General features: G+C 37.7%; 1 protein-coding gene and 1 pseudogene across 2 annotated transcripts; both read left to right on the top strand.

The window, feature by feature from the left end:
* The first annotated feature begins 1071 nt into the window (after nt 1-1071).
* Nucleotides 1072-27275, top strand: LOC105450520 (uridine phosphorylase 1). 2 transcript variants are annotated; one of them, XM_011690406.1, is made up of 6 exons: nt 1072-1250; nt 18667-18790; nt 20395-20556; nt 21759-21944; nt 22426-22758; nt 23171-27275. In XM_011690406.1, the coding sequence occupies exons 1-6, from the start codon at nt 1216-1218 to the stop codon at nt 23354-23356; spliced, it is 1026 nt and encodes a 341-aa protein (XP_011688708.1). In that variant the 5' UTR covers nt 1072-1215; the 3' UTR covers nt 23357-27275. The 2 variants fall into 2 exon arrangements, with proteins under 2 accessions (XP_011688708.1, XP_011688707.1); XM_011690405.1 differs by lacking the exon at nt 1072-1250 and adding an exon at nt 13017-13325.
* On the top strand, nt 10829-12874 carry LOC105450594 (annotated as a pseudogene).
* Nucleotides 27276-27511: the final 236 nt, after the last annotated feature.

Genomic DNA, 27511 nt, shown 5'->3' on the forward strand with positions numbered 1-27511 from the left:
TAATGTGAAATTCTTCGATCGTTTTCAAGATGTGTAACTTTAAATCCTCAGACATTTTTCACATGATATTGAAAAGAATGGTAATATAATAATTACAAATATTTAAATACAATAAATTAATTATTAATGTCTGAATAATATCGAATGTTAAATTACTTCGCGAAAATATCAAATATCTTTGAATTTGTTAGAATTATTGAATTATTATCTATTGAATTATTTAGTTAAAATTTACATCTGACGCTTTGATGATTTATTTTGAAAATTTATAAAATTACAAGTATGAACTATTTCGAGACACGAACATTCTTTCATCATCGTGTTCGTCAAGCATGATGTTGAAGTAGAAAAATATAAAGTAATCATTTGAAGTAGAAAACATATAGATAATCATATTTCAACTCTTTATCCGTTTAAGTAACTTGTCAATTGAAAAATTTATTGACAGATTTATTTAATTGTTGACAATCCTGTCAATCATCGCGAAATAGGCCACACGGAGATCTTTACCGCGTGCGTCGAACAGCTGAGGGTAGGGAATTGAAAGAAGGGGGACAACAGAACGTGGAGTGCGCATGCACCGAGAGGGGGTGAGTATGCCACTACCTGAACGGCGCCTTTGATCTACGTGCGAGAGAAGGATAGAGCGAGTCGAGGAGGAAGCCAGATTGTGCGAGTGAGAGAAGAAATGTGTGATTCAGGGAAAGGAGGGTGGATATAAAAAAGAAGTGCAGAGCAAGGCGGTGAGAAAAAGAAGGAATACGTGTGCGAGCTGAAGAGGAACAATTTGCGATGGAGAAAAAGAGGAAGATGAGGGCAAGAAAGCATGAGATAGAGCAGGACAGAAAGAGAAAGATAGACACGGCATGCGTGGAAGGAAGGAGCGCGACAATGTGAGTCAGAGAAGGGCAGAGCATGGCGGAGGGGAGGAAATCGCGAGATAATAAGAGAAGGACAGAACGAGGTGGTGGTAAAGAGATAGAGCGAAACGGAAGGAGAGAGGCCGAGGACAGAAGCGAGCGAGAGAGAGAGAGAGAGAGAGAGGAACGTAGGAGCGGGGGAAAACGCGCCAGTGGAGTCGCGGCGCGTTTCCGCGGCTATAGTCCTGCGGAAGATCATCGAGAGGACTACACCCTTGCCGCAGTGTGATCGAGGATCAAGCCGTAGGTCCGTGTCCGCACATCGCACAACGCGCGCTGCTCCGAAGCGGAGAGGATGAGTCTTCTGCTGGACGAGGAGGAGCTCGACGAGTGAGTTCTTGTTTTCGTGTTCATTGAGAATATTGATAAGGGAGGGAATTTGATAAGGCCGCCTCGACCCAGGCCCGATGACTCACTTCAACCGGGGGGGTAGCTGTCGCACACGCGCTCGCTTCGCGTTCCTCGAGGGCGCGCGAAAAAGGGCTGGGCTGGCCATCCGAGTCGATCGCGCGGCCGCCCTTCGTGAGTGCTCGAACGAAAAAACCGCCAGCGCGCTCACCTGAGCGAGAACTGTGTATCGAATTGATCGAAACGTGTGATTTTTAACGGCGGGAACATCGAGAATAAATCGACGCGATTCTGCTTGATTCGCAGTGATTTTTACTTTACATTTTATATCGTTTATTCAACGTAAATATCGTGTATGTAGTAGTAACAGTTTCACATTATTTTATTTTGACACGTAAAAGAACATATTTATTCTCTTTATTTCTTTGCAAATTACTTTCTTAACGTCTTGCCGGATATCTTTTGAGGAATTCAATTTGATTTTGTGTGACAGTCGCAGTCGCGAAATGTGTCATATTGTGTTACGATGTCTAGTACTTTGGAGAATGTGTATTCGGCGAGCGTGCGAAATATATGCGTTGATCAGGCTAAAAGAATGTCTGGAAATATTAGTCGACGATAGTAATTCTTATCTGAATTCAGTACTTAATTTATTTAAGTATAATTGATAGAAACTAAAAATATTATCATTAATGAAAAAATAATATATTTATGAACATGATATACTAATATTGTAATATAACAATTCTCTAATGCATACGATGCTAGAATATTAAAATGCCTTTATTTAACGTATTGTGTTCTTCTTTTCTTTCCGTTTTGTATTAGGTTCTTTGTCATCGTGTCCCCAGTATTAATTAAAACTGGGAAACGGACGTAATTACAGGATATGTTTACAATGGGAGAGATCTTTCTTGGAATAAATAAGCGTATAGAAGATAAAGATATAGAAATGAATTCTATATACATGTTTTTTTAATTTCTTAAAATTATACAAATTACAATCTGAATAATAATTCTCTCTCTCTCTCTCTCTCTCTCTCTCTCAAATAGAGAAAATTGCACACTCTTTATTTCCCTTAAAATTAATTCTTAAACGCAGTATATATATATTAAAGAAGGTCACAACAGTTAAAAAATTAAACGCAAAAAGCAAAGAAAACAATAAGAAAAATAATTTAGTACAGATTAACAAATTTGTTTTCAATACGAAAAATACGAATTTTTTGTTAATACTAATTTCAGACGCAGGAATGCATCCCGCATTTTTTAAAATTAGTATCTTACAATAATTACGTTAAGAAATTAAACAGTTTTTTTAGACTGTATAGAGCTAACTCATTAGCCCATCAGCTCATTAGCCCTTTTATTTATTGTATTGATTTTAATTACATTAAGATTATCAATTTTCTCTACAAGTACAATTGTACTGAGCAATCGGCTACATGCGCAATGCAAAAGTGAATATTCTCATTTAAGCAAACTGAAATACGATATGACGATGTTACGATAAGACATTAACGCAAACCACACGTAATATTCTTTTCTTCGGATACTTATATATTCGTCGTACCACGCATTCCATTGGCATCGTCTTTCAATGGTTAAACCTTGGCGGCCTTTGTCAGAATCAGTCAAGTGCATTTTATGTCGCTAAACGATTCATGTATCGCGGTTTCTCTTTTATTCTCTCTCTCTCTCTCTCTCTCTCTCCCTCCCTCTTTCAAAGTAGGTGTCATTCACAGGCACGTCTAATTAGGGCAACTGCAACTGTGTCACAAGCAGTGTCCAATGAAAAGTTTTCCGCTAAATCAACTGAATCTAGTTATGCAAGAGGAAATCAACCGTAACAATGCAAAGACTGTATCCCAAAAATTAACGTAAATAAATTGTATAGATAACGGCACAATAATGATAACGATAAATGATGACGGTAGGTCATAAATTATATTATATGATATATTAAGAATATATATTATTTTTAACGGTAGATTCAAGATAATTTTTCTGCAGAGATATGCTTGGTGCATATTTTTGCAACGCTTAGCAAATTTCTAACTTTTATCTAACTTTTATTCTAACTTTTGCATAATTCGGACTAAAAAATTTTGCTAAAATGCAATCTTGAAATTAATTAGAAACCACGATTTTTCGTAATCTGTTTTTTCTGAACCTTAGTTCCCCTTAAAAGCTATTAGATTTAATTTTTTTATAAGACTTATATAAGCTTGGAAGGGAAATTTTTTATATCAAATTATCGCATTATTTTTATTCATAAATGAGAACGCTCTTTTTCATAAATTAAATAAGCGACAAATTGATGTACTTCTGTTGCGCATCTCTGCGTGCCTGGGTTTCGAATTACATGAAATATGGATTGCCTAGAAAGGTGAACCGGATGAACGTCGGGATACACTTCCGCGGACGGTGATGAGCAAAAGAAACGCCGAATGAAACGCATGAATACGTGTACGTTGACTTGCACGCTTTCCGTTAGTATAAGCCAAGTGAACGATCGATGCGACTCTATTAATAAGAACGTAGAAGCAGATCGTGCCCCTTTCTATATTCTACGTACCAGCCACGTTCCCTTGCGCTAGGGTCCTATAGACTCCAGAATTGTTTCGTTCTTTTGTCATCATGGTACGTCGCGTAATATCGCACGTGTATGCGATGATATCTCTCTCTCGTAACGAAAATTTCAGCGTTTAGTTTATTTTCCAGTCTGCAAAATTTTCGTAGAAGTCCAGCGCAAATATACATTTAAACCGTAAAGGGAAGTAACATTCGTTACACATAACGCAGCGTAAATAGCGTTCTTTGATGAAGAGACACCGTCGGTTCTAGGTAGAGCAAACAGGTATACACATTTTTTTCAGAAATGAATTCGGAGGACTATTTGCACGACAAATTGGCCTCTTCATCTCTTCAGCTTCGCGTCACTTTATGAAATTGCAATGGGTTATGTAAACGCCACAGCTAACGGCGAAGGATGTTATTTTACATAGCAGAATCAAGCTGCTTTTCCTGCTGGAACACGAAGGAAGGTCCTCTTCTTTTATTTACTACTCACTTAATCTTCTGACACAAATCAAATAAAATTAATCTATCAGTGATTATATGCTTTAATATTATACGTGAATAAAGACAAGATATTTATAAATAATAACGTGAATGAAGACAAGATATTTTTTAAATGATAACGTGGAAACACGGGAAATGTGAAAATTTTAATATATATTATATGTAAAGAAGAGCATATTTAAAATTCTTATTTATTATATCTTTAATACATTTATTTTTCTATAACAAGATCGTGAAAAATTTTTCTCTTTTCTGTCGTTGAAAAATTATACTTCTACCTTTCTCTAGCTTTATTGGGGATAAGTATAAACTAAACTTAAATTATCTTCTGATAGATAAAGATTTAATACATCTGCCTGCAGTGTCCTTTAAAGCATCGTACGTAAAAGTGCTCTCGGTCTCGGTAATTGATACAAGACGGAATCGGAAGTCTCGTTTCAACAGTTATTGCGCGCTATCCGGCAACTCAATAATTCTACACACCACGTAGACGCGATGAACGTCTATTCATCGGTATTTTTCGACGCTCGTCACAACTCAAAGGTTCTCCTTATCAATAACGTGCTTCTTATCGCTGCTTTTGCGTGTTCGTCGTGTCCAATAAAATAATAGATATCAGAGGTAAATCGACGAAGCGAGGAAACGCAATAAATAATAAATTATATAGTCAAGTACGAGTCATCGGTTGGCACGAATGCGAGAAACGTGATGCTATATCGCACGACAAAAAGCGTTTTAGTCCTGTGTGTATGTGTGTATATATATATGTGTGTGTGTGTGTGTGTGTTTATGTGTGTGTATTTCAATGTAAATGAGATCGCTCGAGTATACCAGCAAAAGTGGACAACATTTCGCGAAGATTCTGTAAAACTAGGTCGCAAAGCTTTTTGTAATACGCTCCAATATCCCCTAGGGGAATGTATGAGGTTGTCACGGTTTCTCGCCCTTTTTTTCCTTTTATCTACGCGGATTATGCACAGTGTATTCTGTAGCACAATCACAATATTACTATACGCTAATTATTGTGGCACACTTTTTGAGCCACAAAATTCAACAGTTTAAAATGCAATTAGATTAGTAATTTGAATAAGCAAAGAAGACGTTTTCCGTTAATTAATTTTTTATTTTTCTTTTTTTTTATTGTACATGTATTATTTATGTTGTTTAATTTTGAAAGACAGATAGAAAAATAAACTGGATATTAAATATTTAATATTCCAAAAAATGTATCATATAAGAAAGAATTGGAATTATAAGTGATATTTTAAATTTTTATTTCTTTGATTATATGTGAGATTTTTTTAACGCATTATTAAAAATATTGGGTTGAACAAAAAATTCGTTCCGTTTTTTGCTAACAAATAACATTAGTACAAATAGAAATAAAAACGTTTTTCTTTCAATCTAATAAAAGCGTATTTTATTTTTCGTTACATATTTTGAAATTTATTTCCCTAACATACAATAGAATCTATTTGTTATTAATATTATTTAATATTGCATAATTTTGCGCGTACAATATTTCTTCAATTATATAAGTTAATATTTAATTACAACTAAATCTTCATATGCGTGATATCTTACATCCGTGCTTTTCCACCCGCATTGAAGATTATCCTCGTCTCATCGTTAGAAATCCATTGGAGTCTCACAATAAGACAATTTCCTTTCTAAATCAAAAGGAAAAAGTCGGATTTCGCTATAGAAATTATTTAATAATTTTATTGCTGATTCAAAGTACCATCGAACAATCAATAACTCTCGCTTTTATTCCAATAACAAAAGTAATCTTTCCTATATATATATATACATATATATATATATATATATATATATATATATATATAAATCTGGATTTAACCTTTCGACGTTACTTTTCTTTATAATTTTTTACGATTTTGTTTCATGATTTTGTGTACAAACTTTCTAAAATACACTTGAAGCTGAAAGTCTCACACGTGTAAAAATTGGTTTTCATTGTACTGATATTGATACAGAACGTGATCTAGGACGTGAACCAAAATCGCCGGAAGCTCATGCACTCAGACCACGTGTGTGACCGCTGGCAGCTTAAATGTTCCTTTTGCAATATTCTGATGTATATGTGTAATTTTGTCGTATAGCATTGTCGAGCAGCATACCCTCTCGGATTCTTCGGTCACCATAGAAACAGCCAGTAGTACGTGATAATGATCTATTCTGTTTCCGGAAAGCAAAGGATTCCTCGGAATTCGTTACTTACCGTCTTCCGATCTGCGTAAACCGCAGACCCAATTCGAAGCTGGGACATACGCGGTGCACCGCGAAACTCTGTAGTGAAATTATTCGACACATTCGCGCATTCATTTCTCATGATGTTCGTAATAAGAGATGGAAAGCTGTACCTAGTATTATAGAATATGTATATATTGCAGTATTATAGAATATGTACCTATATATTGCAAATTATAATATAATTTAATTTGTAATATAATTAATGACTTATACAATTTAATAATATTAGATAGGAATCTCTCTCTTGCTAATACCTCGTTACCTGTAATAATTGTTCACATAATAAAAAAAACATCAATATACATTTGCCCCGAGATTCGCATATGTCGTATAAACCGTGAGGACATTTGCAATCGTGTCTCGCGCAATTCACATTATTCAGGCAATCAATAATCGTTAATGATTAAGCCCGCCGTACGTGTTAGATTACGTAATGCAAAATAATCCTGGTCACACCGCCTCGTAGGATCAATAATTTCCGAAGCTTTTCAGCGATACTGCCGGCAGTAGCTTGTTCGTAAATTATGTAATCAAGCATATATTTACGTAGAAACATTTGCTTGGTGTCATCAGTATAATTTTCAACGCGGATCGAAGCGTTTATTTATTGTCGAGATCATTTTAACGAATTTAAAATGGCCTCGACAATAAATAAACAAGTAAATTCCATTTCTCGCTTATCATTCTAATTCTCAGGTTTCTCGTTGTCAAAATGTATAAAACGTAAAAATCACTGCATAAGCATAAAAATGGACTCGTTTGGAATTGGAGAGATCAGTGACATCAACGCGTATATTTTTTCTGTGTCATAACGGATCTTTTGCCTTTGTTTTCGTACAGGGCATTCGGATGAGATTCTAACTGGCTTTCACTGACATGCAGGGGAATCACATGGAGCAGTTACATATATATTTCTATTAAAACGTAAAACGGGTCCGTTACACACAAAGGAAGTGCGGATCTATTATTCGAATTTGAGAGACTGCTTTTACTCAAATTATAACATTATTCTTCAATTAAAAAGTTACAATGCAAAGATGATGTATGCTTGGTCTTAATCTACATTTCTTATTTAATTATATTTTTGCAAGCAGTAATTTTGTAAAAATAAGATTCTAATATTAGACAATAAATCTGTAACGGACTCTCAAATTTTAAAAAGCAAGTAAGGAAAAAAGGGACTAATGAGAGTCAACGTGATACTTGTGCGTGCGAAATTCAATTATTTGATTAAATATCCTCATTGCAGCGGTTGTTGCTCACTACAACTGATGCTGCAATGATGATATTTAGTAAAATGATTGAATTTCGCACGTACCGCAAGTACCGCGTTGACTCTCATCAGTCCTTTTTTTTCCTTATTTGTTTTCTAACATTAGATTTTTTCAGAATCCGAATTGAATTTTGTATGCTTTTGATTTTACGTGTCGATTGTCTCTCGACAGAGAGAAAGAAGGAAGGGCGCTTCGTCGTGCCGCGAGGAATCGCAAGGAATTTTGTGTGGTATATCCCTGAATTCGTGGAAACGACGTGTGTGTCGTGCGCGCTTTCATATTTTAACGCGTCATATGACTGGTGCCACTTTAAACTCGTGTGCGAAAATGAGGTCAGAGGTCAGGAGCAACGTGATAACACCGTTCTCTGCATAATACCGGCACATCGGTCACATAAAAGCGATCTCGAATTAGGGTATTCGAATGTTCCATGTGCGATAGTCAAACACATTTCGCGCACTTGTGTTAGGTGAGTTCAATTCATGGAAACACTCTTGCACCGACCATATGTACATAACTCTCGTTCTCGCTTATCCCGTTATACGCACTTATCTCTCTGTGTTTCAGTTGCGAATTAAATGAAAACTGGAGAAATCTGCCTTTCATACGAATCTAGATTATAACGAACGGCACAGAGTTGCGCTGTTAATAACGTGGAAGTGGTACGATGAAATTAATATGTGTTACAGTAGTTTTATATGGATTAAATTTAGTTATTCATACATTGAAAAGTGTTTGCATTCTACAGCTTCATAATTCTGCGTATCTACGGCTCCTGTGAATTATACATCCCGCACTGCGTTAATTTTAAGGAGAATTACGGAGAAAACAGGAAAATAAGCGTTTTTCGCAGAAATGAAATTAATTTTTGCCTCTGAAGTAGAATTTAGTTTTATATAAAATACATAAATAATCTTATTATATTAAATATTTAATAGAGATAAGACGCATGCTTTTAGGGAGATGTATTATTAAAAGTTATTATGCGTATATGTATATATTAAACGTGGGCGTTTAAATTAATGTTTGATTATTAAATTGATAATTACGACAATAATTTAATATAATTTTATTTTCTTATAACATGGAATCTCAAAAGAATTTAAAAAATTATACGTATAATGTAATTAGTGTTCAAAAAGTTCAGCGTGTGCTTGCCATGCCGATGGTATCTCGCATCACATCCTGGCGGGCTAGGTAATGATTGTCCCGTTAGCGGTTTCGGAGCTAATGACACGTCTCATTATGCTGTGTTGACATTCATAATGCGGATCACGCATATTGCATTATACGTTTCGCGATGAGCACCGCAGTTACATAATTGTCGATCTCGATTCGCGTTAGGCGCGAATTACATATACGAGAATGCAAGGCTGCGTTCGCGCGCGCCACTGACTGATAACGCAGATCGCACACGCATCGCGAGCTCCGAAGTTTGGCGCGGCGAGATATCGACTTGGCTCATATCGGATATCAGTTGCGAGACGATATTACTGCGGCACCGGGGTGTCTCATTGCCTGGTGTGGAACGATACGGCTTATTCAATTCATACGCCATTAAATGGAATTCATTGTGAATGGACGCTGTTAAAAGCGCGCTCGGGAGGGGGGGGGGATTGTTGCGCATCGCGCGTGCGATATATAGGAAGCGAAATTGAAATTGTTGGGCAAAAGAAACGACAACGTGATCGTTCGCTGCGTACGGGGGGCCGCCGCTTCTCTCGCGGAGGAAAAACGAGCTTGAAATAAGTGGAACGGGAGCGAAGTCAACACGAGCGGAAAGAGATTTACACGCGTTTGCAATTAAATTGAAAATCATTCGGACCTTATTGATTGAATTAATTTGAGAAAATGGTACAATAATGCATTGTTTCAATTTCAAGTTTCCCGTGAAGCTTAAGAAACAATTTTAATGATAAATATATTATTAATAATTTGGATAATTTAATAAACTCTCGTAAACAAAAATACTGACGGTATATTCCATTTTATCATAATCCTATGTTTATGACTGTTAGTTTTATCATCTAGTTAGATTACGCTTAAGATGTTGCGAGATTAACAGTATCTTATATCGGTTATTCTTAATAAAAATAAATCAAACGTTAGTGTATTTCTAGATTGGATTAATCTTTATGATTGCTGTGTCATAATCTATATAATGAATTCGAACGTGTAATTGGTTTTAATAAAAATGTACTCTGTTAGATATTCGATAATGGATATCTTGGCGTATACATACTTTATCAATTGTGCGATAAATGTGTGTTCCAGAAGACCGCGTGACGGATATTTCTCATAAGAATTAGTTTAATCAAAGTTGAGAAGTTCCTTCTAAAGAAATCTTTTTATTCACATAAGTTTTGTTACTTATAACTTGATATAATTAACTGTTCAATGTTCAATCTGAATGTAAATTTCGCAATACGAGTGCGATTTTACTATTATTATTAATCGCTTATTTTTAATAGAAATAAGAGGAGGAAAGATAATTTTTTCGCATCTAATATATTTAATATACATATAATACAGAATTAAGACTTTATTAGAACAGTATTAGAGTGATGTAAAATTAAATGATATCTCATTATCTATCGAGACAAAAAATACAATTTATCGTTTTATGTTATAAAATAAAATGTTGAATTCAGTGAAAAAAATCTAACTTTGTTATTTACATTCTTTCTAAATTTAGCTCGCAGGAAATTGCTTTCTTTTCAATCGTTAATTATGAATCTTGTTAATCGTTAGGCAAGGCTATTGATATTTCATTAAGCTATACATATCTATTCATATTGATCTGCACCGAAAATGTATAGATACCAAATGTGTAGATATTTCTGAGCTTGCGCACCTATCCCGATTACGTTCCGCTTGCCAAAAGACGATTCAAATGCAGTGATGCACCTGACGCAGCAAGTAGAGTAGATGATGCTGGTTGGTTCGCATCAGCGCGGCGATCTAAAAGTAGCGACGATTCAGCGATCACGTCTCGCTGGTACGAAGATTGTCGAGCGACTTCTGTCCGTTCATATTGCTCCGGTTCATCTCGCGAGACTTTGTATAACGAGTTGTGACGAATAATAACACACGAATTATGAAATATTAGTACATGAAAATGTTTTTCTCTTCGTGAAGTGATTATAATCGCGACAAAATAAACGACGGCCGAACTTCGAAAATACGGAAGACATCAACATCTGTCGCGCGACATCGTGAGATCATCGTCGATTCTGTTATTACCAGTGCCAAGAACATGGGGAAGTTTTTATCTCTTCGTGACCGTGACACGATATAAAAATCGGAAAGAAAAGTGATCCGCGTACGTTATTAGGAACATATATAATTAAACAGCCAGAAGAGAGATTTACTTGTCGGATACATCGTGATGGGACTTCTCGCTGAATTTTATATTTATACGAGAGAGTCGAAGAATTTCTCACCAAAAATTAATGCGACACTATAAATTGTATTTTTAGCGTTTGGAAAAAATTACGATAGTTCCTCTAATGAAATAAAAAAAATAGTAATATCATTAAATGTACAAAAACAGTACTTTATTATCGCAATATAAAATTTCGCGCGTTTAACGGTTCGAAACGCACGGCGGAAATTAAAGTGGTTCGCCAGAGCGTTATTTAAGAAAGCGCGCAGCCCGGCGCGGCGCTCGCCGAGATGACATTTATTTATCGATACCCCGCGGAAAGCTGCGGAACAATTTATAAGCCAATTGCTCGGGGAGGGGGAGCAGGGGGGGGAAGCATCGCGAATGAAACTCATCCTCCCCCATGATCGCCCGCGGTGAAACACGCCCACGCGCCAAAAAAGAAATGGTCACACAAACGGAAATAAAAGAGCCCCGAACTATGTTTCCGCGGAGCGGGCAGGTGCAGTGCAATCGTGGCTCGGGGGAGGGTTGGTTACGTAACCGGTCTCCGGTGACCCTTATAGTGCGCGCAAGAATAACTCCAATTTCTCGGTCTGGCGGAAAGGGAAACGGTGAATTTCATTTCAACCGCGCTGCTATTTGCGGTTCTAGCTCGCGAAACGCGAAAAATTCGATGAACGCAATTCCGTTCGAGATCGACCTAAGATGACTGACGTTTACGGGGTGCAAAGTTCACGGATTGTGCTCTTCGATGTGGTTTCGACTTTTACCTAGTTTTCAGTCGAGAGACACGTGACACGGATTATTAATTCCTATCAGAAATGTCGAACTTTAGAACGTTGATTTATATATTACATTACAAGAAGTTTACGTAGTAAATAAAAATTTTAGACGACACTTCAGAAAATATAAATTTATAGAGGTCGAGAAAATTACGGCAATAGTTTGTCTATGCCTTTACTCCAAATTACAAATCGAATGTGTACGTACTAATTTTGATGTTTGCTAACGTTGAAGTGTTGTTTTATTATTGATTGGAGGAAGCTGGTGTATTCACATGGAGCCAATTAAACGGGCTATTAAGAGCCCTGCAATCAGCTATTGTCGGTCGATGGAATGACGAAATGGCTGGCGATATAAACGGAATGCTTAATTGAGGCATTCGATTTGATGTGCAAATTAAAATAAGATGTAGCTGTGACTTCACATTGCGCAACGACATTTTGTGCCGTCCAATCGAAACTGCGACACTCGATCTCGCGACAAGTTAGAAGCATGAGAAAAGAAACTGCGTATATTCTTATCACATGCGTGATAAGAATTTCATCTTTACCACAGATTTGACCGTTCGAATAAGATTCAAAAGCGGTAAAGTTTTAGTCGCATAAATTTGGCCTTTGAAACTGCCCATGAATAACGTGTACTTATCGCTTATAGTCATTTGAACCACCCCAATCCGCCAGACACCCCGTACGTGCGTTCTACCTGTAGTCGCGCGAATCGACACGACACGCGACGTTCCGCATCTCTGCAACTTGCACTTGCACCGGTCAGCTATCGCGACCGGTTACGCGAGTGTCCCGTGTGACGAGAAGAACGTGTCCGGCGATTGGCAGCCGCGGCTGGCGGCGACGTGGTGGGAACGATGGCACGGTGCCTGTTCCGAGCGACGTATAAAGGTCCTCGTCGTGGTCGCCGCCAACTTATTATTTCTTGACACCGTCGACCGGCTCCGGCTTTCGGTCACGACTCATATCGCGCTATCTGATTAATCGCTCACGTCAACGGACGTCGCGAAGTGATCCCACCGGAATTCCCCGGGAGCATCGAGAGGTCTTCAAGATCTTCACCGGAAATCGCGCGACCGTTCTGCCGATTTTTCGTGGTGGTGCAATTCGTGCTTTGAAAAAGATTCCTGATGCCGGCGTGCGACTGTCAGAACAGGACTCTGGACGAGTCGGAGGAGCACGTTTGTTCGCTGAAGCTACCGGTGAAGGACAAGGTCGAGGAGTCCACCGAGTACGCCAATCCGGTTAGGTAGGGGCGCTTTTTTTTACCGGCAGCGCGAAAACTGGAAAGTATCACCCTGCAAACGTCTCGTTTCGAGTACGTAAGAGTCGGTTTAAGTTCAGAGAAACCGCAGCTCGCGATCCCTTTCAATTTTCATCGCAAACTCGAATAAACAAATTACGATTAGGCAAAGCTAACGAGCTTATTTAAACGAAGATGACAGCGTTTTTTATTACAACAAAATCTTTAATAGCTATAAGCATTATACATAAAAAAGATCTACGCTGTACGTGGTACATGGACTTACAATTAGATTGATCTTCTTCAGTCACCTCAACGAATTGCAAATAAAATATTAAACCATAATATATAAATTAATACGTTACATCCGTAGAGTAAATTTTAATAAGAATGTGATTGAAAATTTGTGAGAAGTCGTCGAAGTAATGCGATTGAAATCTTCGGAGATATGGATCAATATGGATCGAAACATGTATCATGCATAGCGTTGATCTTTTTTGTGTATAATGCTTATAGCTATTAGAGATTTTGTTGTAATAAAAAACGCTGTCATCCGTTTAAATAAGCTCATTAGTTTGGCCTAATCGTAATTTGTTTTTCAAAAATAAGTACTTTATCGAAAAGTAATTTGTAAACAAATTCAGTTTATAATACAGAATTTTATACTAATACAATTATACGCACGGCGAATCACGAACCTGATCAAATTACGCAACCGTCATCGCATGTCATTTATTTTTTTCAAATTAATAAATTAACTCTCACTTATATATTCAAATGAATTTCATATATGGCTTGAATTTGTAATTGATTGAAAAGAGAGCGACTCTTCATATAAGAACTAATTAATAAAATGTTATATACATATATAACATTGTTTTATACAAGTCGTCATTGCGTCGAAAGATCGAATTTGAAAATTATAGATGCACGTGCGATTAAATATGAATTATTAACGCAACTGTGAAACTTCATTTCATCGAGTAAATTAAATTTACCGAAGCAACAAGAATTATTTATTGATGTATCGCAGTCAATTTAATCTTGTCGAAACTGTACAGAATCTGTATAGGAAATGCATTGCAACGAGTATGGAAGTAGATTGACGTTCGAAAAAGGCCACATTTTTCCATTTGATTCCGTTAAATTGAATCCCATTTTACGATGTACGGAGTTGGATCATCGTGTTTGTTCTGCGTAAAGTTGGCAGACGGGCTTACACGACAGGGAGATCAGGTAGTATACAGGCAGTTCGGTTAGACGAGATACTTTCTTTCTACGGGGAACTGGCAGCCGGGTCTCGACAAACAGAAACTCAACTGACCGCAAGAATCGATTCTCCTCACAGGGATTACTTGTGGATAGTGCCAAACGGCCGTGACTTACCGGAAAAATTCTCTCCTTCATTTTTCGCATATAAGTTTAATTATAGCTACAAGTCTCTGCATTTATCTTTGCGGTTTCGGAAAAAAATAGACTGTAAAAATATACTGCCTTCGAAGAGCGTATAACTATTAGTGCTATGCGTCACTTTGTTCTTTTACTATCTCAACCATCAACCATAAAGATAAAATGAGCGTGAAACACGTGAACAGAAAATTCCGTTCACGTGTTTCACGTTACGAAAACGACATAAAATAAATTGGAAATTTTACTAAAACAAGTGTCTCCAATAGCTTTTACAGATTCTATTGTTGTCACGAATGTGAACATTTTTCACATGAAAAAATGGACGTTATTGAATTTGCGTTGCGAATTGAGAAAATTCGCATAGTTGAATTTCGACGAATTGACATGCATTAATTGGCTATGCCGGCGATAAAGGATTACACGCGCGAATACTGATACATTTCTATATATATATATATATATATATCTTTTATATGTATATACTATATATATATTATTATTTATTATTTATTATTATATATATATTATTATTTATATATATATATATATATATAAATTGAAAATGAAATAATTTCTCTTGTATCATTTATGTGCCAAACATTAGTAATCCTTTAATAGAATATCGTAATATTATAGTACATATAGATCGTAACGTCGACATCGACATTTTATGTAATTACAAGTAAATTGTCATACAATTGATTTATTAACATCATATATGCAAATAATATGCATTGTGCACGTTAATGAAATTGTTACTTTGAGCAAGAGTTTATTTAAATTTACGTTGTCTTGCGCAATACAGACGCAGGGAGAAAAGACACAGAAATAATAATCCCTTACTTATAGAGTAAAAGATGCATTTGTTTTCATGACATTTATCATATGTGCTGCATAAGGTAAGAAAACTCAGTTGTTTTCTTCAATACGAGCGACGCACGTAAAGTTATTATACGAGATGCAGCGAAGAAGAGACGTCGAACGATAACGCTATTCTGAAACGAAGACGCACGGTTGTGTCTTGCGATAGCAATAACGGAAATATGGCGAACGCAACTCCGTAGACAGGAGACTGTGTATCTTCACATTCCCTATATTATTCGCGCGTGTGAGCGTAGTTTCTGTCGAGCTCGCGCAAAGAGAATAATGGAAACCCCGTCGCGAAGTCATACAAAGGATAGATAACGCAAAACGGGGAACCTTGGGTCGTTTTCCTCGAGCGTAGATACTCACGGGTGGTAAAAAACGACAGGAATGTTTTAAAACGTGTATCAAGTTGATAATGACTGGCAACAGGTAGCTGAAAAAAAAATGACTGAAAAGATTAGGAGCTTGCTCTTAGGGGACTTTCTTCGATTTTTACTCAATTACGAAGATAAGGGAGATAAAGAATTTGAAGAAATCTCTTGATCTCCTAATACGGTTGAGAATCAGTCGCAGCTGCGATTGAGAGATAAAAAAGACGCGACTGGTCGGATATTAGATTATACACCTGGTTCTCTCCTTTGATTGTTATTTAATAACGGAGGACGGGGAGGACGGCTCAAAGAAATTTCTTGTTCGGACCGTCTACGCTCGAAGATAAGTAAGACCGTGCTTATCAGAACTTTCTAATTCTCTAATTTAAACTAAGAACAAGATATTTTGAAATTTCAATTAAATTGAATTAATTGAAATTATAATCCAAATTGCAGAAAGAAGCTTCATCGCATCCGCAATATTAAAAGTTTAATCAGTTCTAAAACTCCTTTATTTACTTTTATTAACTCGATCTGGATATCGGAACTTATTACTCAGTTAATTTCAGCTCAACTTTACTTTTTACCAGAAACGTAATCCCAGGCTCGATCAGCAGAATAAATTAACTAACACATCGTTGGGAATTAAAAATTGTTGCCGAGAATCTTATAAATTTCCATTAAGACATCGCGGAATTTACTTGATAATTATTTCATACTCATCATCAATTTATGTCTGAAGGCGCACAAACACGATAGTCCCTGCAATATTTTACATGCATAGTGAGACATTTAGATGGAAATGGGTGAACATCTTCACTGGTTATGCATGCGAAATTTCTCAGGAGGACCTTACAACGTGTACAGTGTTACAAGTCGCACACACATGATGAGACAAGAAGATCAAACACTGTAACGTAGATTTTCCTATGATTATATTTGTCTCATTGAATATTGAACGCATCTCACGAATCCTCTTCGGACGATGTCTCTTTGCTCATCCATAAGCAACAAGAAAGATTCGGACGTCAGTTAAATCGCCTCGTGCGACATATGATCGAAAAGTCGAAATCAATTTAAAAAATAATATCTGATTGGGAATTTTACTAAAACAAGTGTCTCTGATAGCTTTTGTAGATTCTATTATTATCGCGAATGTGAAAATTTTTCACATGAGAAAATGGACGTTGTTGAATTTCGATAAATTGACATGCATTCATTGGCTACCGTTGGCGATAAACGATTATATTTGATTGTGAAGAGAAACTCCATTGTGCTAAGCGTTTACAGATGTTTTCTTCCGGACACGGTTACACATAATAGACGTGCCAGAGTTATAACAAATATGTAATACTGTCCGTTGGCGACCGTCGCGTAACTAAACGGATTAATAGAACGTCCGCGTTCGTAAATCGAAGCCGATGTCGATAACAGTCTGCCAGGGATTAAAGGGGTGTACTGTATACATTTACGTTGTCGGGCGGTGTCACGCGCCCGGGAAACAATGGTCGAGCCTGGAACTATCGAGGCGCGACGAGTATTTTCTTCCATAGAAAACTTCTCGAGGTAGTCTGGAATAAGGCAAACAATCCAGCGAGCTTTAAGACGAGGCAAACAGCCGTTTACCTCCGCTGTTCCGTTCAGTTTCGTGGCGGCTTCCATTTTGACCCATTTCCGTACTTGAAGTATGATATCTTTGCCAGAGATATTGCTTCCGACGACAATCTAAATTCCTTTATATTTTTATTCCTAGATCTGCATGTCAGAGCAGCAAGTTGAATTGTTTCGACATTTCCCATAAATATCTCAAACTGTTGCATGTCGCGCGGCAGGGAGGGTGAGAGAGAGGGGGGAGGGATTTCTTTATCTACGATCGGAACCGTCGGATACGTTCCGATCGCCGTAGGCGTCAGAAACGAAATACAATTATTCGGTCGTTGAACGGAGATGACTTAATTACGATGCGCGAATCCCTCGGCGAATCGGAACTGATTAGAGCTTTAGGAGTGCATTAACAAAGTCAATTTTCGACGCTGATGCGATTGCCCGTCCTTTCGCTCCGCCGTAGAATCAAATTCGTGACGTCGCGATGTCAAAGGCCATCACTGCAATTTAATCGGAGAGCTCGCTCGTGCCACGCGATAATCCGGAGGCTATGCAAACGCCGAGTTTTACACAGTAGGCATGTGAAGGCGCGTGCAATAGATCGTTTCGTGCTTAACGGCATCACGAAGAAGCAGTAGGAAATTATAACTTATTATACCCAATAGCCGATTTTTTTTATCAAACTAAAATGTTACGTGTCTAAACGTTCGTGCTTAAATTGACACTAAGTGATAGAGAGATACGATGACAATTTAAGCAGCGTTATATTCAAACATCGCAGTTACAACAATTCTGAACGCTAATTGTACCTGCACAAATTCAGGCAATTGTATTGTTTATCGTAAATGCGGACGCGATGTATTCGCAGCGCGGAATATATTGCGGAAATGGAAATCAAATATTTTGATGTAATTGCAGTATGATACACCGCAATACTGCAACGTTAACCATTTCGCGGTGAAGTTATTCCTTTATTGTATTAAATATTTTATTGTATTAACGACCATGCAAAAGCTCTTTGATATAGAATGTAACGGTTTAAAATACTCGTATAACATTTAAAACGCGAGTGAAACGCTCTTCGTTTTTCACAGGTACAGCGATGGCTCCGTACGATTACGAAACCCCAATATCGAGCTCATGGATCAGGACATATTGTACCATCTCGCACTCGGCAGCGGCTCCCACGATCTGGTTGAGATGTTCGGTGACGTCAAGGTAAGTCCAATAAATTTCTATTATATTTGCACAAAGGGATGAGGTATATTTACAGTAAAGAAACTCTTCTTTACTGTATTAACTGAAATACTATACTTGGACAAACCTCGTTGGCGTATACTTTCACGTCCTACTTCCACTTAACGAAAACTTAATTGGACGCCATCGCTTTTTGCAATTTTTTTTTAAATTTTCAAGGCTTAGTGACATTCAATATTGACAGCTAAGCACGGTATTAAAAGTCTATTAAAGTAAAACCCACTAAAATGTTCTAAATGCACAAGATTTATTTATTTCCACGTCCAAAGTTTAATATACAAAGAATTTTATTTTTAATCACTTTTAATTTAATGGCTTAGTTGTTATTGATATTTTATATGGATCGTTATCTACCAAAATATCTGCAATTTGCAATAATATACTGTAAGAACATTGTGACAAAGAGCAAATATATTATTATTGTTAACATATAGTTGGAAAATGCATAGTTCTATTAAATTAAATGTTTATATATCTTTATGTTAGATTATTGTGCATGACTCAAACTATGCCCCATTATCAGAAGCATATTACGTTGTTGCCACGAGTTATCGTCATTTTTTCCTCGTTAATATGTTATATTTTAAGCGGCATTATACTTTTTCCTTGTTATCTCACAACGATGACATAATACGCGCTGGTAAATATTAAATACAGCTTCTTTGGTCAAACATAAGTGACGTAATAATTACACAAACAATAATTATCGTCACTGTGAGAGATACCGCGATATCTGTACAGCATATCGTACATATGTTTTTCTTACGTTTATCTTTTGTTGTTAATTAGAAAGATAATTCGTAAATAAATAATATAAAAATTTGGATAGAAAAAAGTCTCTCTGTTTCTTAATTTGTACTTTTCGAAGATTCCTTTCAATCAATGCGTAATTTTAGAAAATTTATAATAATTACTCTTCTTTTCATCTATACAGTTACGTTAAACTTATCGTACACGAATGGCAGAACAGTATGTGACGTAAGATGTTACAACACTTATTAAATATTGAGCCACTGACTTCCCGTGATAAGAGACAGTGGCCGACGGATGATATTTATTACGTTTGTCAATAATCGATTAGTCAACGCATCCTTGCCTTCTGCACTTGACGTTCGATCAGGATCAGAAACGGGGACCTACGCACCACTCGTGACCGCACGACACTACACCGATGTCACGCGATACGCTCGTGCTGTCAGCATCAATAAATCGCGAAATATATTTCAATGACGTGCGATTACACCATCGGCCGCCGCCGTTCGTTTATTTTTACTATCGTAACCAATGATCTTTGACATTTAAGATGAATCAGGCCGCTTGAAGATTCGGGTCACATCACTTTAACGATGAATTCGCCTTGCTACCCTCTCCCCCCCTCTCTCTCTCTCTCTCTCTCTCTCTCTCTCTCTCTCTCTCTCTCTCTGTCGATCGCATTGTTTCAGCCACTTATTATTCCAACTACATATTAGTTTAACGATTATTATTTTAACGGCCAACTTCTATTCTCTTCTTTTCCCATCAGAAATCACTTAATGTAATTGCGCTTTTCTCTCGTTACGCTACAGTTCGTTTGCATGGGCGGAACGCCGAAGAGGATGGAGCACTTCGCTAACTACATCATGAAGGAGATAGGTCACAAGCTGCCGGCCGGAACGACCCTTCTCGACATCACCAAAAATTCCTACCGCTACTCGATGTATAAAGTTGGCCCGGTTCTCTCTATCAGCGTAAGTCTATCTCTACTTGGAAAACGTTTCTTTCGACGCGGAACATTCTTTCCCTTCGACGACAGATTTTACTTGTCGATTAATTATCGAGAAAACGGCGAGGTCAAGTAGACGGCCAAGTAGTTCGACTCTGCAAAGCGCCTCGTACTGCGCTACTGTGAGTGTGGAATGTGGTATGGATTATACACTGGAAACCCTACGGTGCCAAGTTTCGAGCAAATTTACTTTTGCATAATTGACTCGTTACCTGTTTAACACGGCTGTTTAATGAGACGAACGTGTTCGGGATACGCTTGAAAGTTGTTATCCTTTCAAGCCGTGACTAATTGCGCATGATTCGAATGGATTGATATTTTCTTTCATCCACGCTCCAGATAGAAGTAGTATCAGATCATTTTTATAGTTACATAGGCATCGATATTTAAAAAAAAATTAAATCATTAATTTCAAAATTAATATTTCGATAGAATTTCTTAAAGATCTCGAGAATAATAAAATAACGTTGATGCAATACCGCGTTGAGCTTCATTTCTTAACAAAACGTCAAAAAAGTATATTAAAGTCTGATTTTAAAGATACTAAAAAAAAAAACAATGTCAACGTCATGCCATAATTCATAGAATAGAATATGTTTCTGCAGAGTGCATCGCGGTAATAAATAATGCATGCTATTAAAAAAAAACAGGATACTTTAAAAAAATATATCGCAGTATCCTTAGTATCTCTAAGGTTGGCGCGACCGACACAGCGAGATAGATAATTCATTCTTGGCATGCAGAAGAATTCGCTAGCATTCCACGCTAATCACGCTCGGCACCTGCCTCACTCCGCCGTTGTAATACCCTACCTACGCGGTTTTACACGCCTGGACGATCAAACCGTTTTTCATCGTCTCGCTTCGCACGATTTACGCACGCGGTATGCCGAGCGAGCCGTGCGGAGTTCAGGACGCAATCGCCGCGTTGTTGGAAGCAATTATTTACGGCAGAAATGTCTCGGCGTTTTTACGAGCAAAGTCGCATCGTCGCAGACTTTTTTTTTAATATACAGGACGCATGTCGGAACATAGTAGTCGATTTTTTTTTCTTACTTGTACTTATATTGTACTTGATAAATATTACTAAAGTCCTATATGAGAAAGAAAACTTGAAAAAAAAACAGGATTAAAAAGAAATTTATCTTAATTAAATTTATCTGTTTAGCACGGAATGGGTATACCTTCGGTTAGCATTCTGCTTCACGAAGTTATCAAGCTGATGTATCACGCGAAGGTAAAGGACCCAGTCTTCATTAGGATCGGCACCTGCGGTGGTATCGGCTACGAAGGCGGTACGGTAATCATCTCGGAGGAAGCCCTCGATGAAACGATAAAACCTTATATGGAATTGGTTAGTGGTTTACAAAATCCGTACGTAAAATAAAAACACGAGCAAAAAAATTCAACATAAGTTTAAAGCCCATCATATTGTCATATTTCTATTCTTTTTAACAAATTAACTAAATTTTGTCTGTCGCGCAGACTATTTCATACGTAATTATGATTTACAAAATAAAAAAAATTGAAAGAATTAACACTAAAAATAAGTCACAGAGGAACTTAGATCTAGGTGACGTTAGGCCCACCCGCTCTTCAACACTTAAAATATCAAAGCACTTAAAATGACTTATAAAAAGTATTCAAATTTATTACAATGTATTTTCTAAAATTTTCCGCGACTTTTGTTGGAATACGTAATTAAAATTAATCAAATTTATTTTCTTCCTTCATTTTCCAAAAAGATATATATGTATAGGTAGAGTATATTTTAAATATATTATAAATTAATCGTCGATAGTTTTAATGTTAAACGAGAGTGTCACGCGTTGCAGTTGGTGCTCGGAAAACTGGTGCGCCGACCAGCCAAGCTCGACCGTCAGCTAGCCCGCGACCTGAAGACTCTGGCTCACCGCGACGATCCGTACGACACCGTGATCGGCAAGACCATGTGCTCGAACGACTTCTACGAGGGCCAGGGTCGTCTGGACGGCGCGTTCTGCGAGTTCAGCGAGGCCGACAAAATGGAGTACCTCACCAAGCTGCAGAAGGCCGGCGTGGTAAACATCGAGATGGAGAGCCTCTGCTTCGCCGCGCTGACACACCACGCCGGCATCCAGTCCGCCGTCGTGTGCGTGACGCTGTTGGACCGACTCAAAGGCGACCAGGTATACGTTAATCCACAGTATTTTCGAGCTCTTGTGCGCGAGGAATCCAATATATGCCGCGTCACACGGGCTTTGCGCGTCACGAACAGCGCGAACTCATCGCGCGCGCCGTTATACATCGTCTGTATTCTCATCTACATACCTATATGCACTTTGCGAAACTGTGATAATTTCGCGTCGAGGCGAAATGCGCAGTACACATTGCCCCCGTCGAGCACGAAATTATTAAAGAGCAAAATATCGCGGCGATTACGTAAAGCTTGCCAATTTATTCAGTTGCTGTTTCTGTTGCGTTACAAATTAATATGTTGGAATAACGATTGGAATTGCATGAGATGCAGCTGTTGCACGCTCGATTCCTCTCTGAATCGATTGAGAGTCACGTCTAATCGATCGTCATGATTTGCAAAAGGTACTGGCGCCCAAGGAAGTGTTGGAAGAATGGCAGATGCGACCGCAGAAGTTGATCGCACGCTACATCACCACGTACCTTCAGCGCAAGGGCCGCCTCTCCCTCGAGGGGCCCCACGGTTCCATGTACGTGAAGAGCCCGCGCCGGTTCAAGCTGGTACAGCAGGAGTCCGAGAATTACGATTAAATGATTCTCGAGCGAATCCGAAGAAATGCGGCCACGAAGATCTCGCCGAGGGGCGATCGGCTCGACTACGGGATCGGTCATAGGCCGCGCAAGATGCTGTATCTGTTTGTTTGCTCGCGAAAGAAAAAATTGATTTGCCCGCGAAGGGAGTCGCGTGACGATACGGCGTATCGAAATACACAGGAGAGACGAAGGATTCGAGCACACACAGGAATGGAATGGATTTGAACAATTTACATATCATGCACCACAATAGGATAACTATTTTTCGCGCCTCTAGATAAACGCAACTGTGTCAACAAAACGTTTTATTTTCCATGCATAATATTCGAATTGTTCAAATCTGCTTCTCCGTTAATTAAATCTTCCCTACTAGATAGTTTCCCTCCCACTTGAAATATTTAAGAAGAAAAAAAGTTTCTTTTGCAGATGAGAATACTTCCGAGCACAGTTAACTCGCAATAGTTAAATTACGTAAATCTTGCCTTGCATTTTACTGTGCGCGTATGTCAATTTTGTTAAATATTCGATTGGACCTTGAATTACATAAGTTTCGTTTCACCGACGAGCTCCCGCGTACCCTGCGTTCTGTAGATTATCGATAATAAAGTCGTAATTAAGAGTTATACAGTTCCTCGCACATTGCGAGAAAGCACGCCGCCGTTGCGCACACCACGAGAACACGTTGGATTCCCCGAGACCTATCCGTGAAAATTAATCAATACCGCGCCAAAGTTATATCGCACGTTTCGCGCGCGGTGACCCAAGTACAAAATGTGCAGAAAACTTTACGAACTGCGCTCGAAAGCGATGCACATTTTTCCACGACCACATATCTCTCGAGACCGGACCGCGTCATCCTTGATCTGAACTGATCTTCAATCGTAATTAAAAAAAAAATACTATCTTTCGATCTGCAATGTTAAACTCTGGCAGTTAAAACGTTAGCTCAAATTTAAATTCGTCGTTCGGAGGATCAATTAAAAGTACTTGATACATTCAAGATGTACAGAATTACAATCGCTCCGCTGATGAGATGACGAAACTATTTAGAAGAGACGTTAGTCAAAATGGTGCAACCGGTCTCACGTAGCTCTGTAGAGACTTAATTTTAGGATTCTCGCTGGCAGGGACGCGCTGCAACTGCGCTGCGCGTCCGCGCGCATAAACGCACGACATTTCGGACGATTCTTTTCCTTTCTCTCGTTCGTAGATAAACCCTAAAAATAACGGGCGACGATGATTCCTCTCGTAAATCTTCAGGGATTTATATTGAGAAATTTAGACGAAATCCGCTAACGGACCTATTTCGCGGTTTATTACGAGTGTTTTGCGTCGAGAGCAGTTTCGAGAGAACTTGTAAATTTAGCTATACGCACGCTCGCCGGCGTACGCGCCCGGCGACGTGAAGAATCTATGTATTAGCACTTTTAGCAGTTTGGTAGAAGCACACATTCCATATATACATAAAAAAAATATATATATATATATTATATAGTCAAACAACTAGCGCATTTTCGTTCGACTGTTATGCCGTAACGTGGACGGAGACTATTATGCAAACATACATTTGTACACGTACGCGCGACGTACAGATATACGGAAACACGCTCGCGATCGTGCCCTAAATTGCCTGGATTAGGAATTACAATAAAAAAATAACGTTTCAACACAAAGATCGTCGTCTAACAAGTTACATTCTCCTAGAATGTGTTTCCGGAACACTAAAACTCAGGTGACTTAAGGAGGAAGAAAAAGAAAGCGGTTAATAATTGTCTCGTTGCACTTTCAGCTTCCTGCTGTGACTAACATTCGCTGTAATAACGAAGCTAAAATGAGAATGACCGATTTGTTACAAGCAATGTAATATTGTTAATTGTAATAACGTATACATTACCACATTTCTCTGTAAATATTGGCTAAGATTGATCAGTAAATGCAACACTTCGTGATTTCGAATGTTCAATGTTACAATTTCGCTTAAAAAATTTAAATCAAAATGAAAGACGATGAAGATAATTAACTTTTCCACGTCCAGAGAAAGAGGTTAATAACCATTAATTATTTCATTATCAGAATAATAGATAAATTTCCACGATTAAAATTGTAACAACTTTTTCATATGGATATTTGATATTCGTGTGCACTCACGCATATTTTCAATCGCCACAAAAGGCATAATTAATCGCGAGGCAAGCATTATAAATGTAAAAAAAGAGATAATTATTGCAAAGAAATTATTAATTATAAATTATAACATATGAACTCTAATGAGGCGGCGTACGATGTTAATTTCAACGACAGCAATAACTATGTCCACAGGGTTGGGCAAAATATACTATTAAAATGTATTTCAGGTACAAAAAAAATATTCAATATACTCTATTTTCTAATACTCTCCGTAACATTTTATAGTTTACAAAATAATAAAGCATTATTAAGAATATGAAGATTTAATTACAGAATACAGAATGATAAAAGCAATACTATGCATTTCACTCATGATTTCGTGTCAATTCAAAACTGCGTTATTAAACTTGAAATACTGCCCAGTCCTGAGCGCCCACGTTACGTCCTGCGTGTGTGTGTGTGTGTGTGTTCGTTATTATCATTAATATCCCCATTACCTAGTGGATAGCAAAAGTTGTATAGTTGTGCGATACGTCTTCATTAAGATTGTTGCTAACCGGCGCGTACAATTTGCCTTTCGTCGTTCATATTCATTGCGGCACGGAGGAGAGTCGCGGAGAGATACGTAGTATCAATAGTGAAACATTGCGTAATAGTGGGGCGTTTTCGTATTTTATATTTTCCTAAGATAAATTCCGGCACGTTGCTGGTGCCAAACGAACAAATTCGGCAATATCTCTTTCGTCATTTTTACTGCGTTTTTTTTTGCCGCTTCGCGGATCATTCTGTCAACGAGGGACGCTCGTTTTACTTGCAACGAGATGTAAACGGTTATACTTTCGATTATTTTTACATGCCCGCAATACAATATACAAGATGTTCCAAGAAAGTTGGGGCACACGAACGGCAGGATACTCTTATTACCTTCACGTATATCTCGTTCAAGCTTGTGCTCTGTGAATTTCTGAAATTAAAGAATTCCAGAGCAACAATGATCTCTACATTTTTTTAAAGAATTAATCTTCTAATTAAAAAAAATACTTTTAAATTAATTTATATTAAATTTCTCATATGTTTTAGAAAGCAGATTAATCACCGGTCAATCGTTTACTGTAATTATTAAAGGCGGTTAGTTATGATTTTATAAAAGATAAATCACTTTTTTTTTAAGGAAAAATCGAACCCTTTAGGAGTAAAGTCTTGCTGCTGATACACATCGTCCTCGGGACAACCGGTGCATATTCTCGCCGATTCTAGCTGTCGCCATTCGTGTTTCTTTTCGTTCCACGAACAACGACATATCTGTGATGAGTACTTATAACGTGTGTACACATACGAGGAGTATTAAACAAAAATTGTACCTAACGTTGATACGTAAAGTATATGTATATTCGCTCGGCGATCTTACCTATTTTCCTGCGTAATGGCTATTTCTCTACTTACGAAATGTTACAAATTACTCTGTGAAACCTTCGTTGTTACCCCTTCCCCCCCCCTCCCTCGCATATAACTACTACACTATTGATCTATTATGTCACGCCGAGATATGTCGGCCGGACGTTCTACATTGTAAGATTGTTAATATTATTCAGCTATCTAATTGTATTCTCACTGTAAACTGTTATTTATATACTAACCCACGAGACGTCTAACGTGTCCTTGTAAGAACTAATTGCTGGCACATGGATTAAATAAATAAAAAAAAATAAAAAAAATAAGAAAGAAAAAATTACCGTTGTTGATTGTACGTTATAAAAGGACAATAAAAAAAATATTATGTACATAAAAATATTATATACGGTACTAAAACCGTAATTTTCATTCCAATTCTTGTCTAAAAAAAAAAAGACAATCGTATTCGAGAGGAAAATTCCTTACTATCTAGCTGGAAGTGCGGCAAGGACGTGACGCGGGCTGAGGACGCAAAAAAGAATACATATTTATTGCGTAAAATAATGTACAAATAAATAGACGTACGTCCGGAGGACGAATACATTATACTTCGTAAATTGTCGTAAATGCTAG

Source organism: Wasmannia auropunctata, unplaced genomic scaffold (assembly GCF_000956235.1).
Source record: "Wasmannia auropunctata unplaced genomic scaffold, wasmannia.A_1.0 LD336060.1, whole genome shotgun sequence".
NCBI lineage: Eukaryota > Metazoa > Arthropoda > Insecta > Hymenoptera > Formicidae > Wasmannia > Wasmannia auropunctata.

Excerpts from the sequence above, each read along its gene's own strand:
- LOC105450520 (XM_011690405.1), top strand. The coding sequence starts at position 13,207 with ATGCCGGCGTGCGACTGTCAGAACAGGACTCTGGACGAGTCGGAGGAG. Across the intron at positions 20,557-21,758 it reads GCCCGGTTCTCTCTATCAGC|CACGGAATGGGTATACCTTC; the intron begins GTAAGTCTATCT and ends TTATCTGTTTAG. Across the intron at positions 22,759-23,170 it reads ACCGACTCAAAGGCGACCAG|GTACTGGCGCCCAAGGAAGT; the intron begins GTATACGTTAAT and ends GATTTGCAAAAG.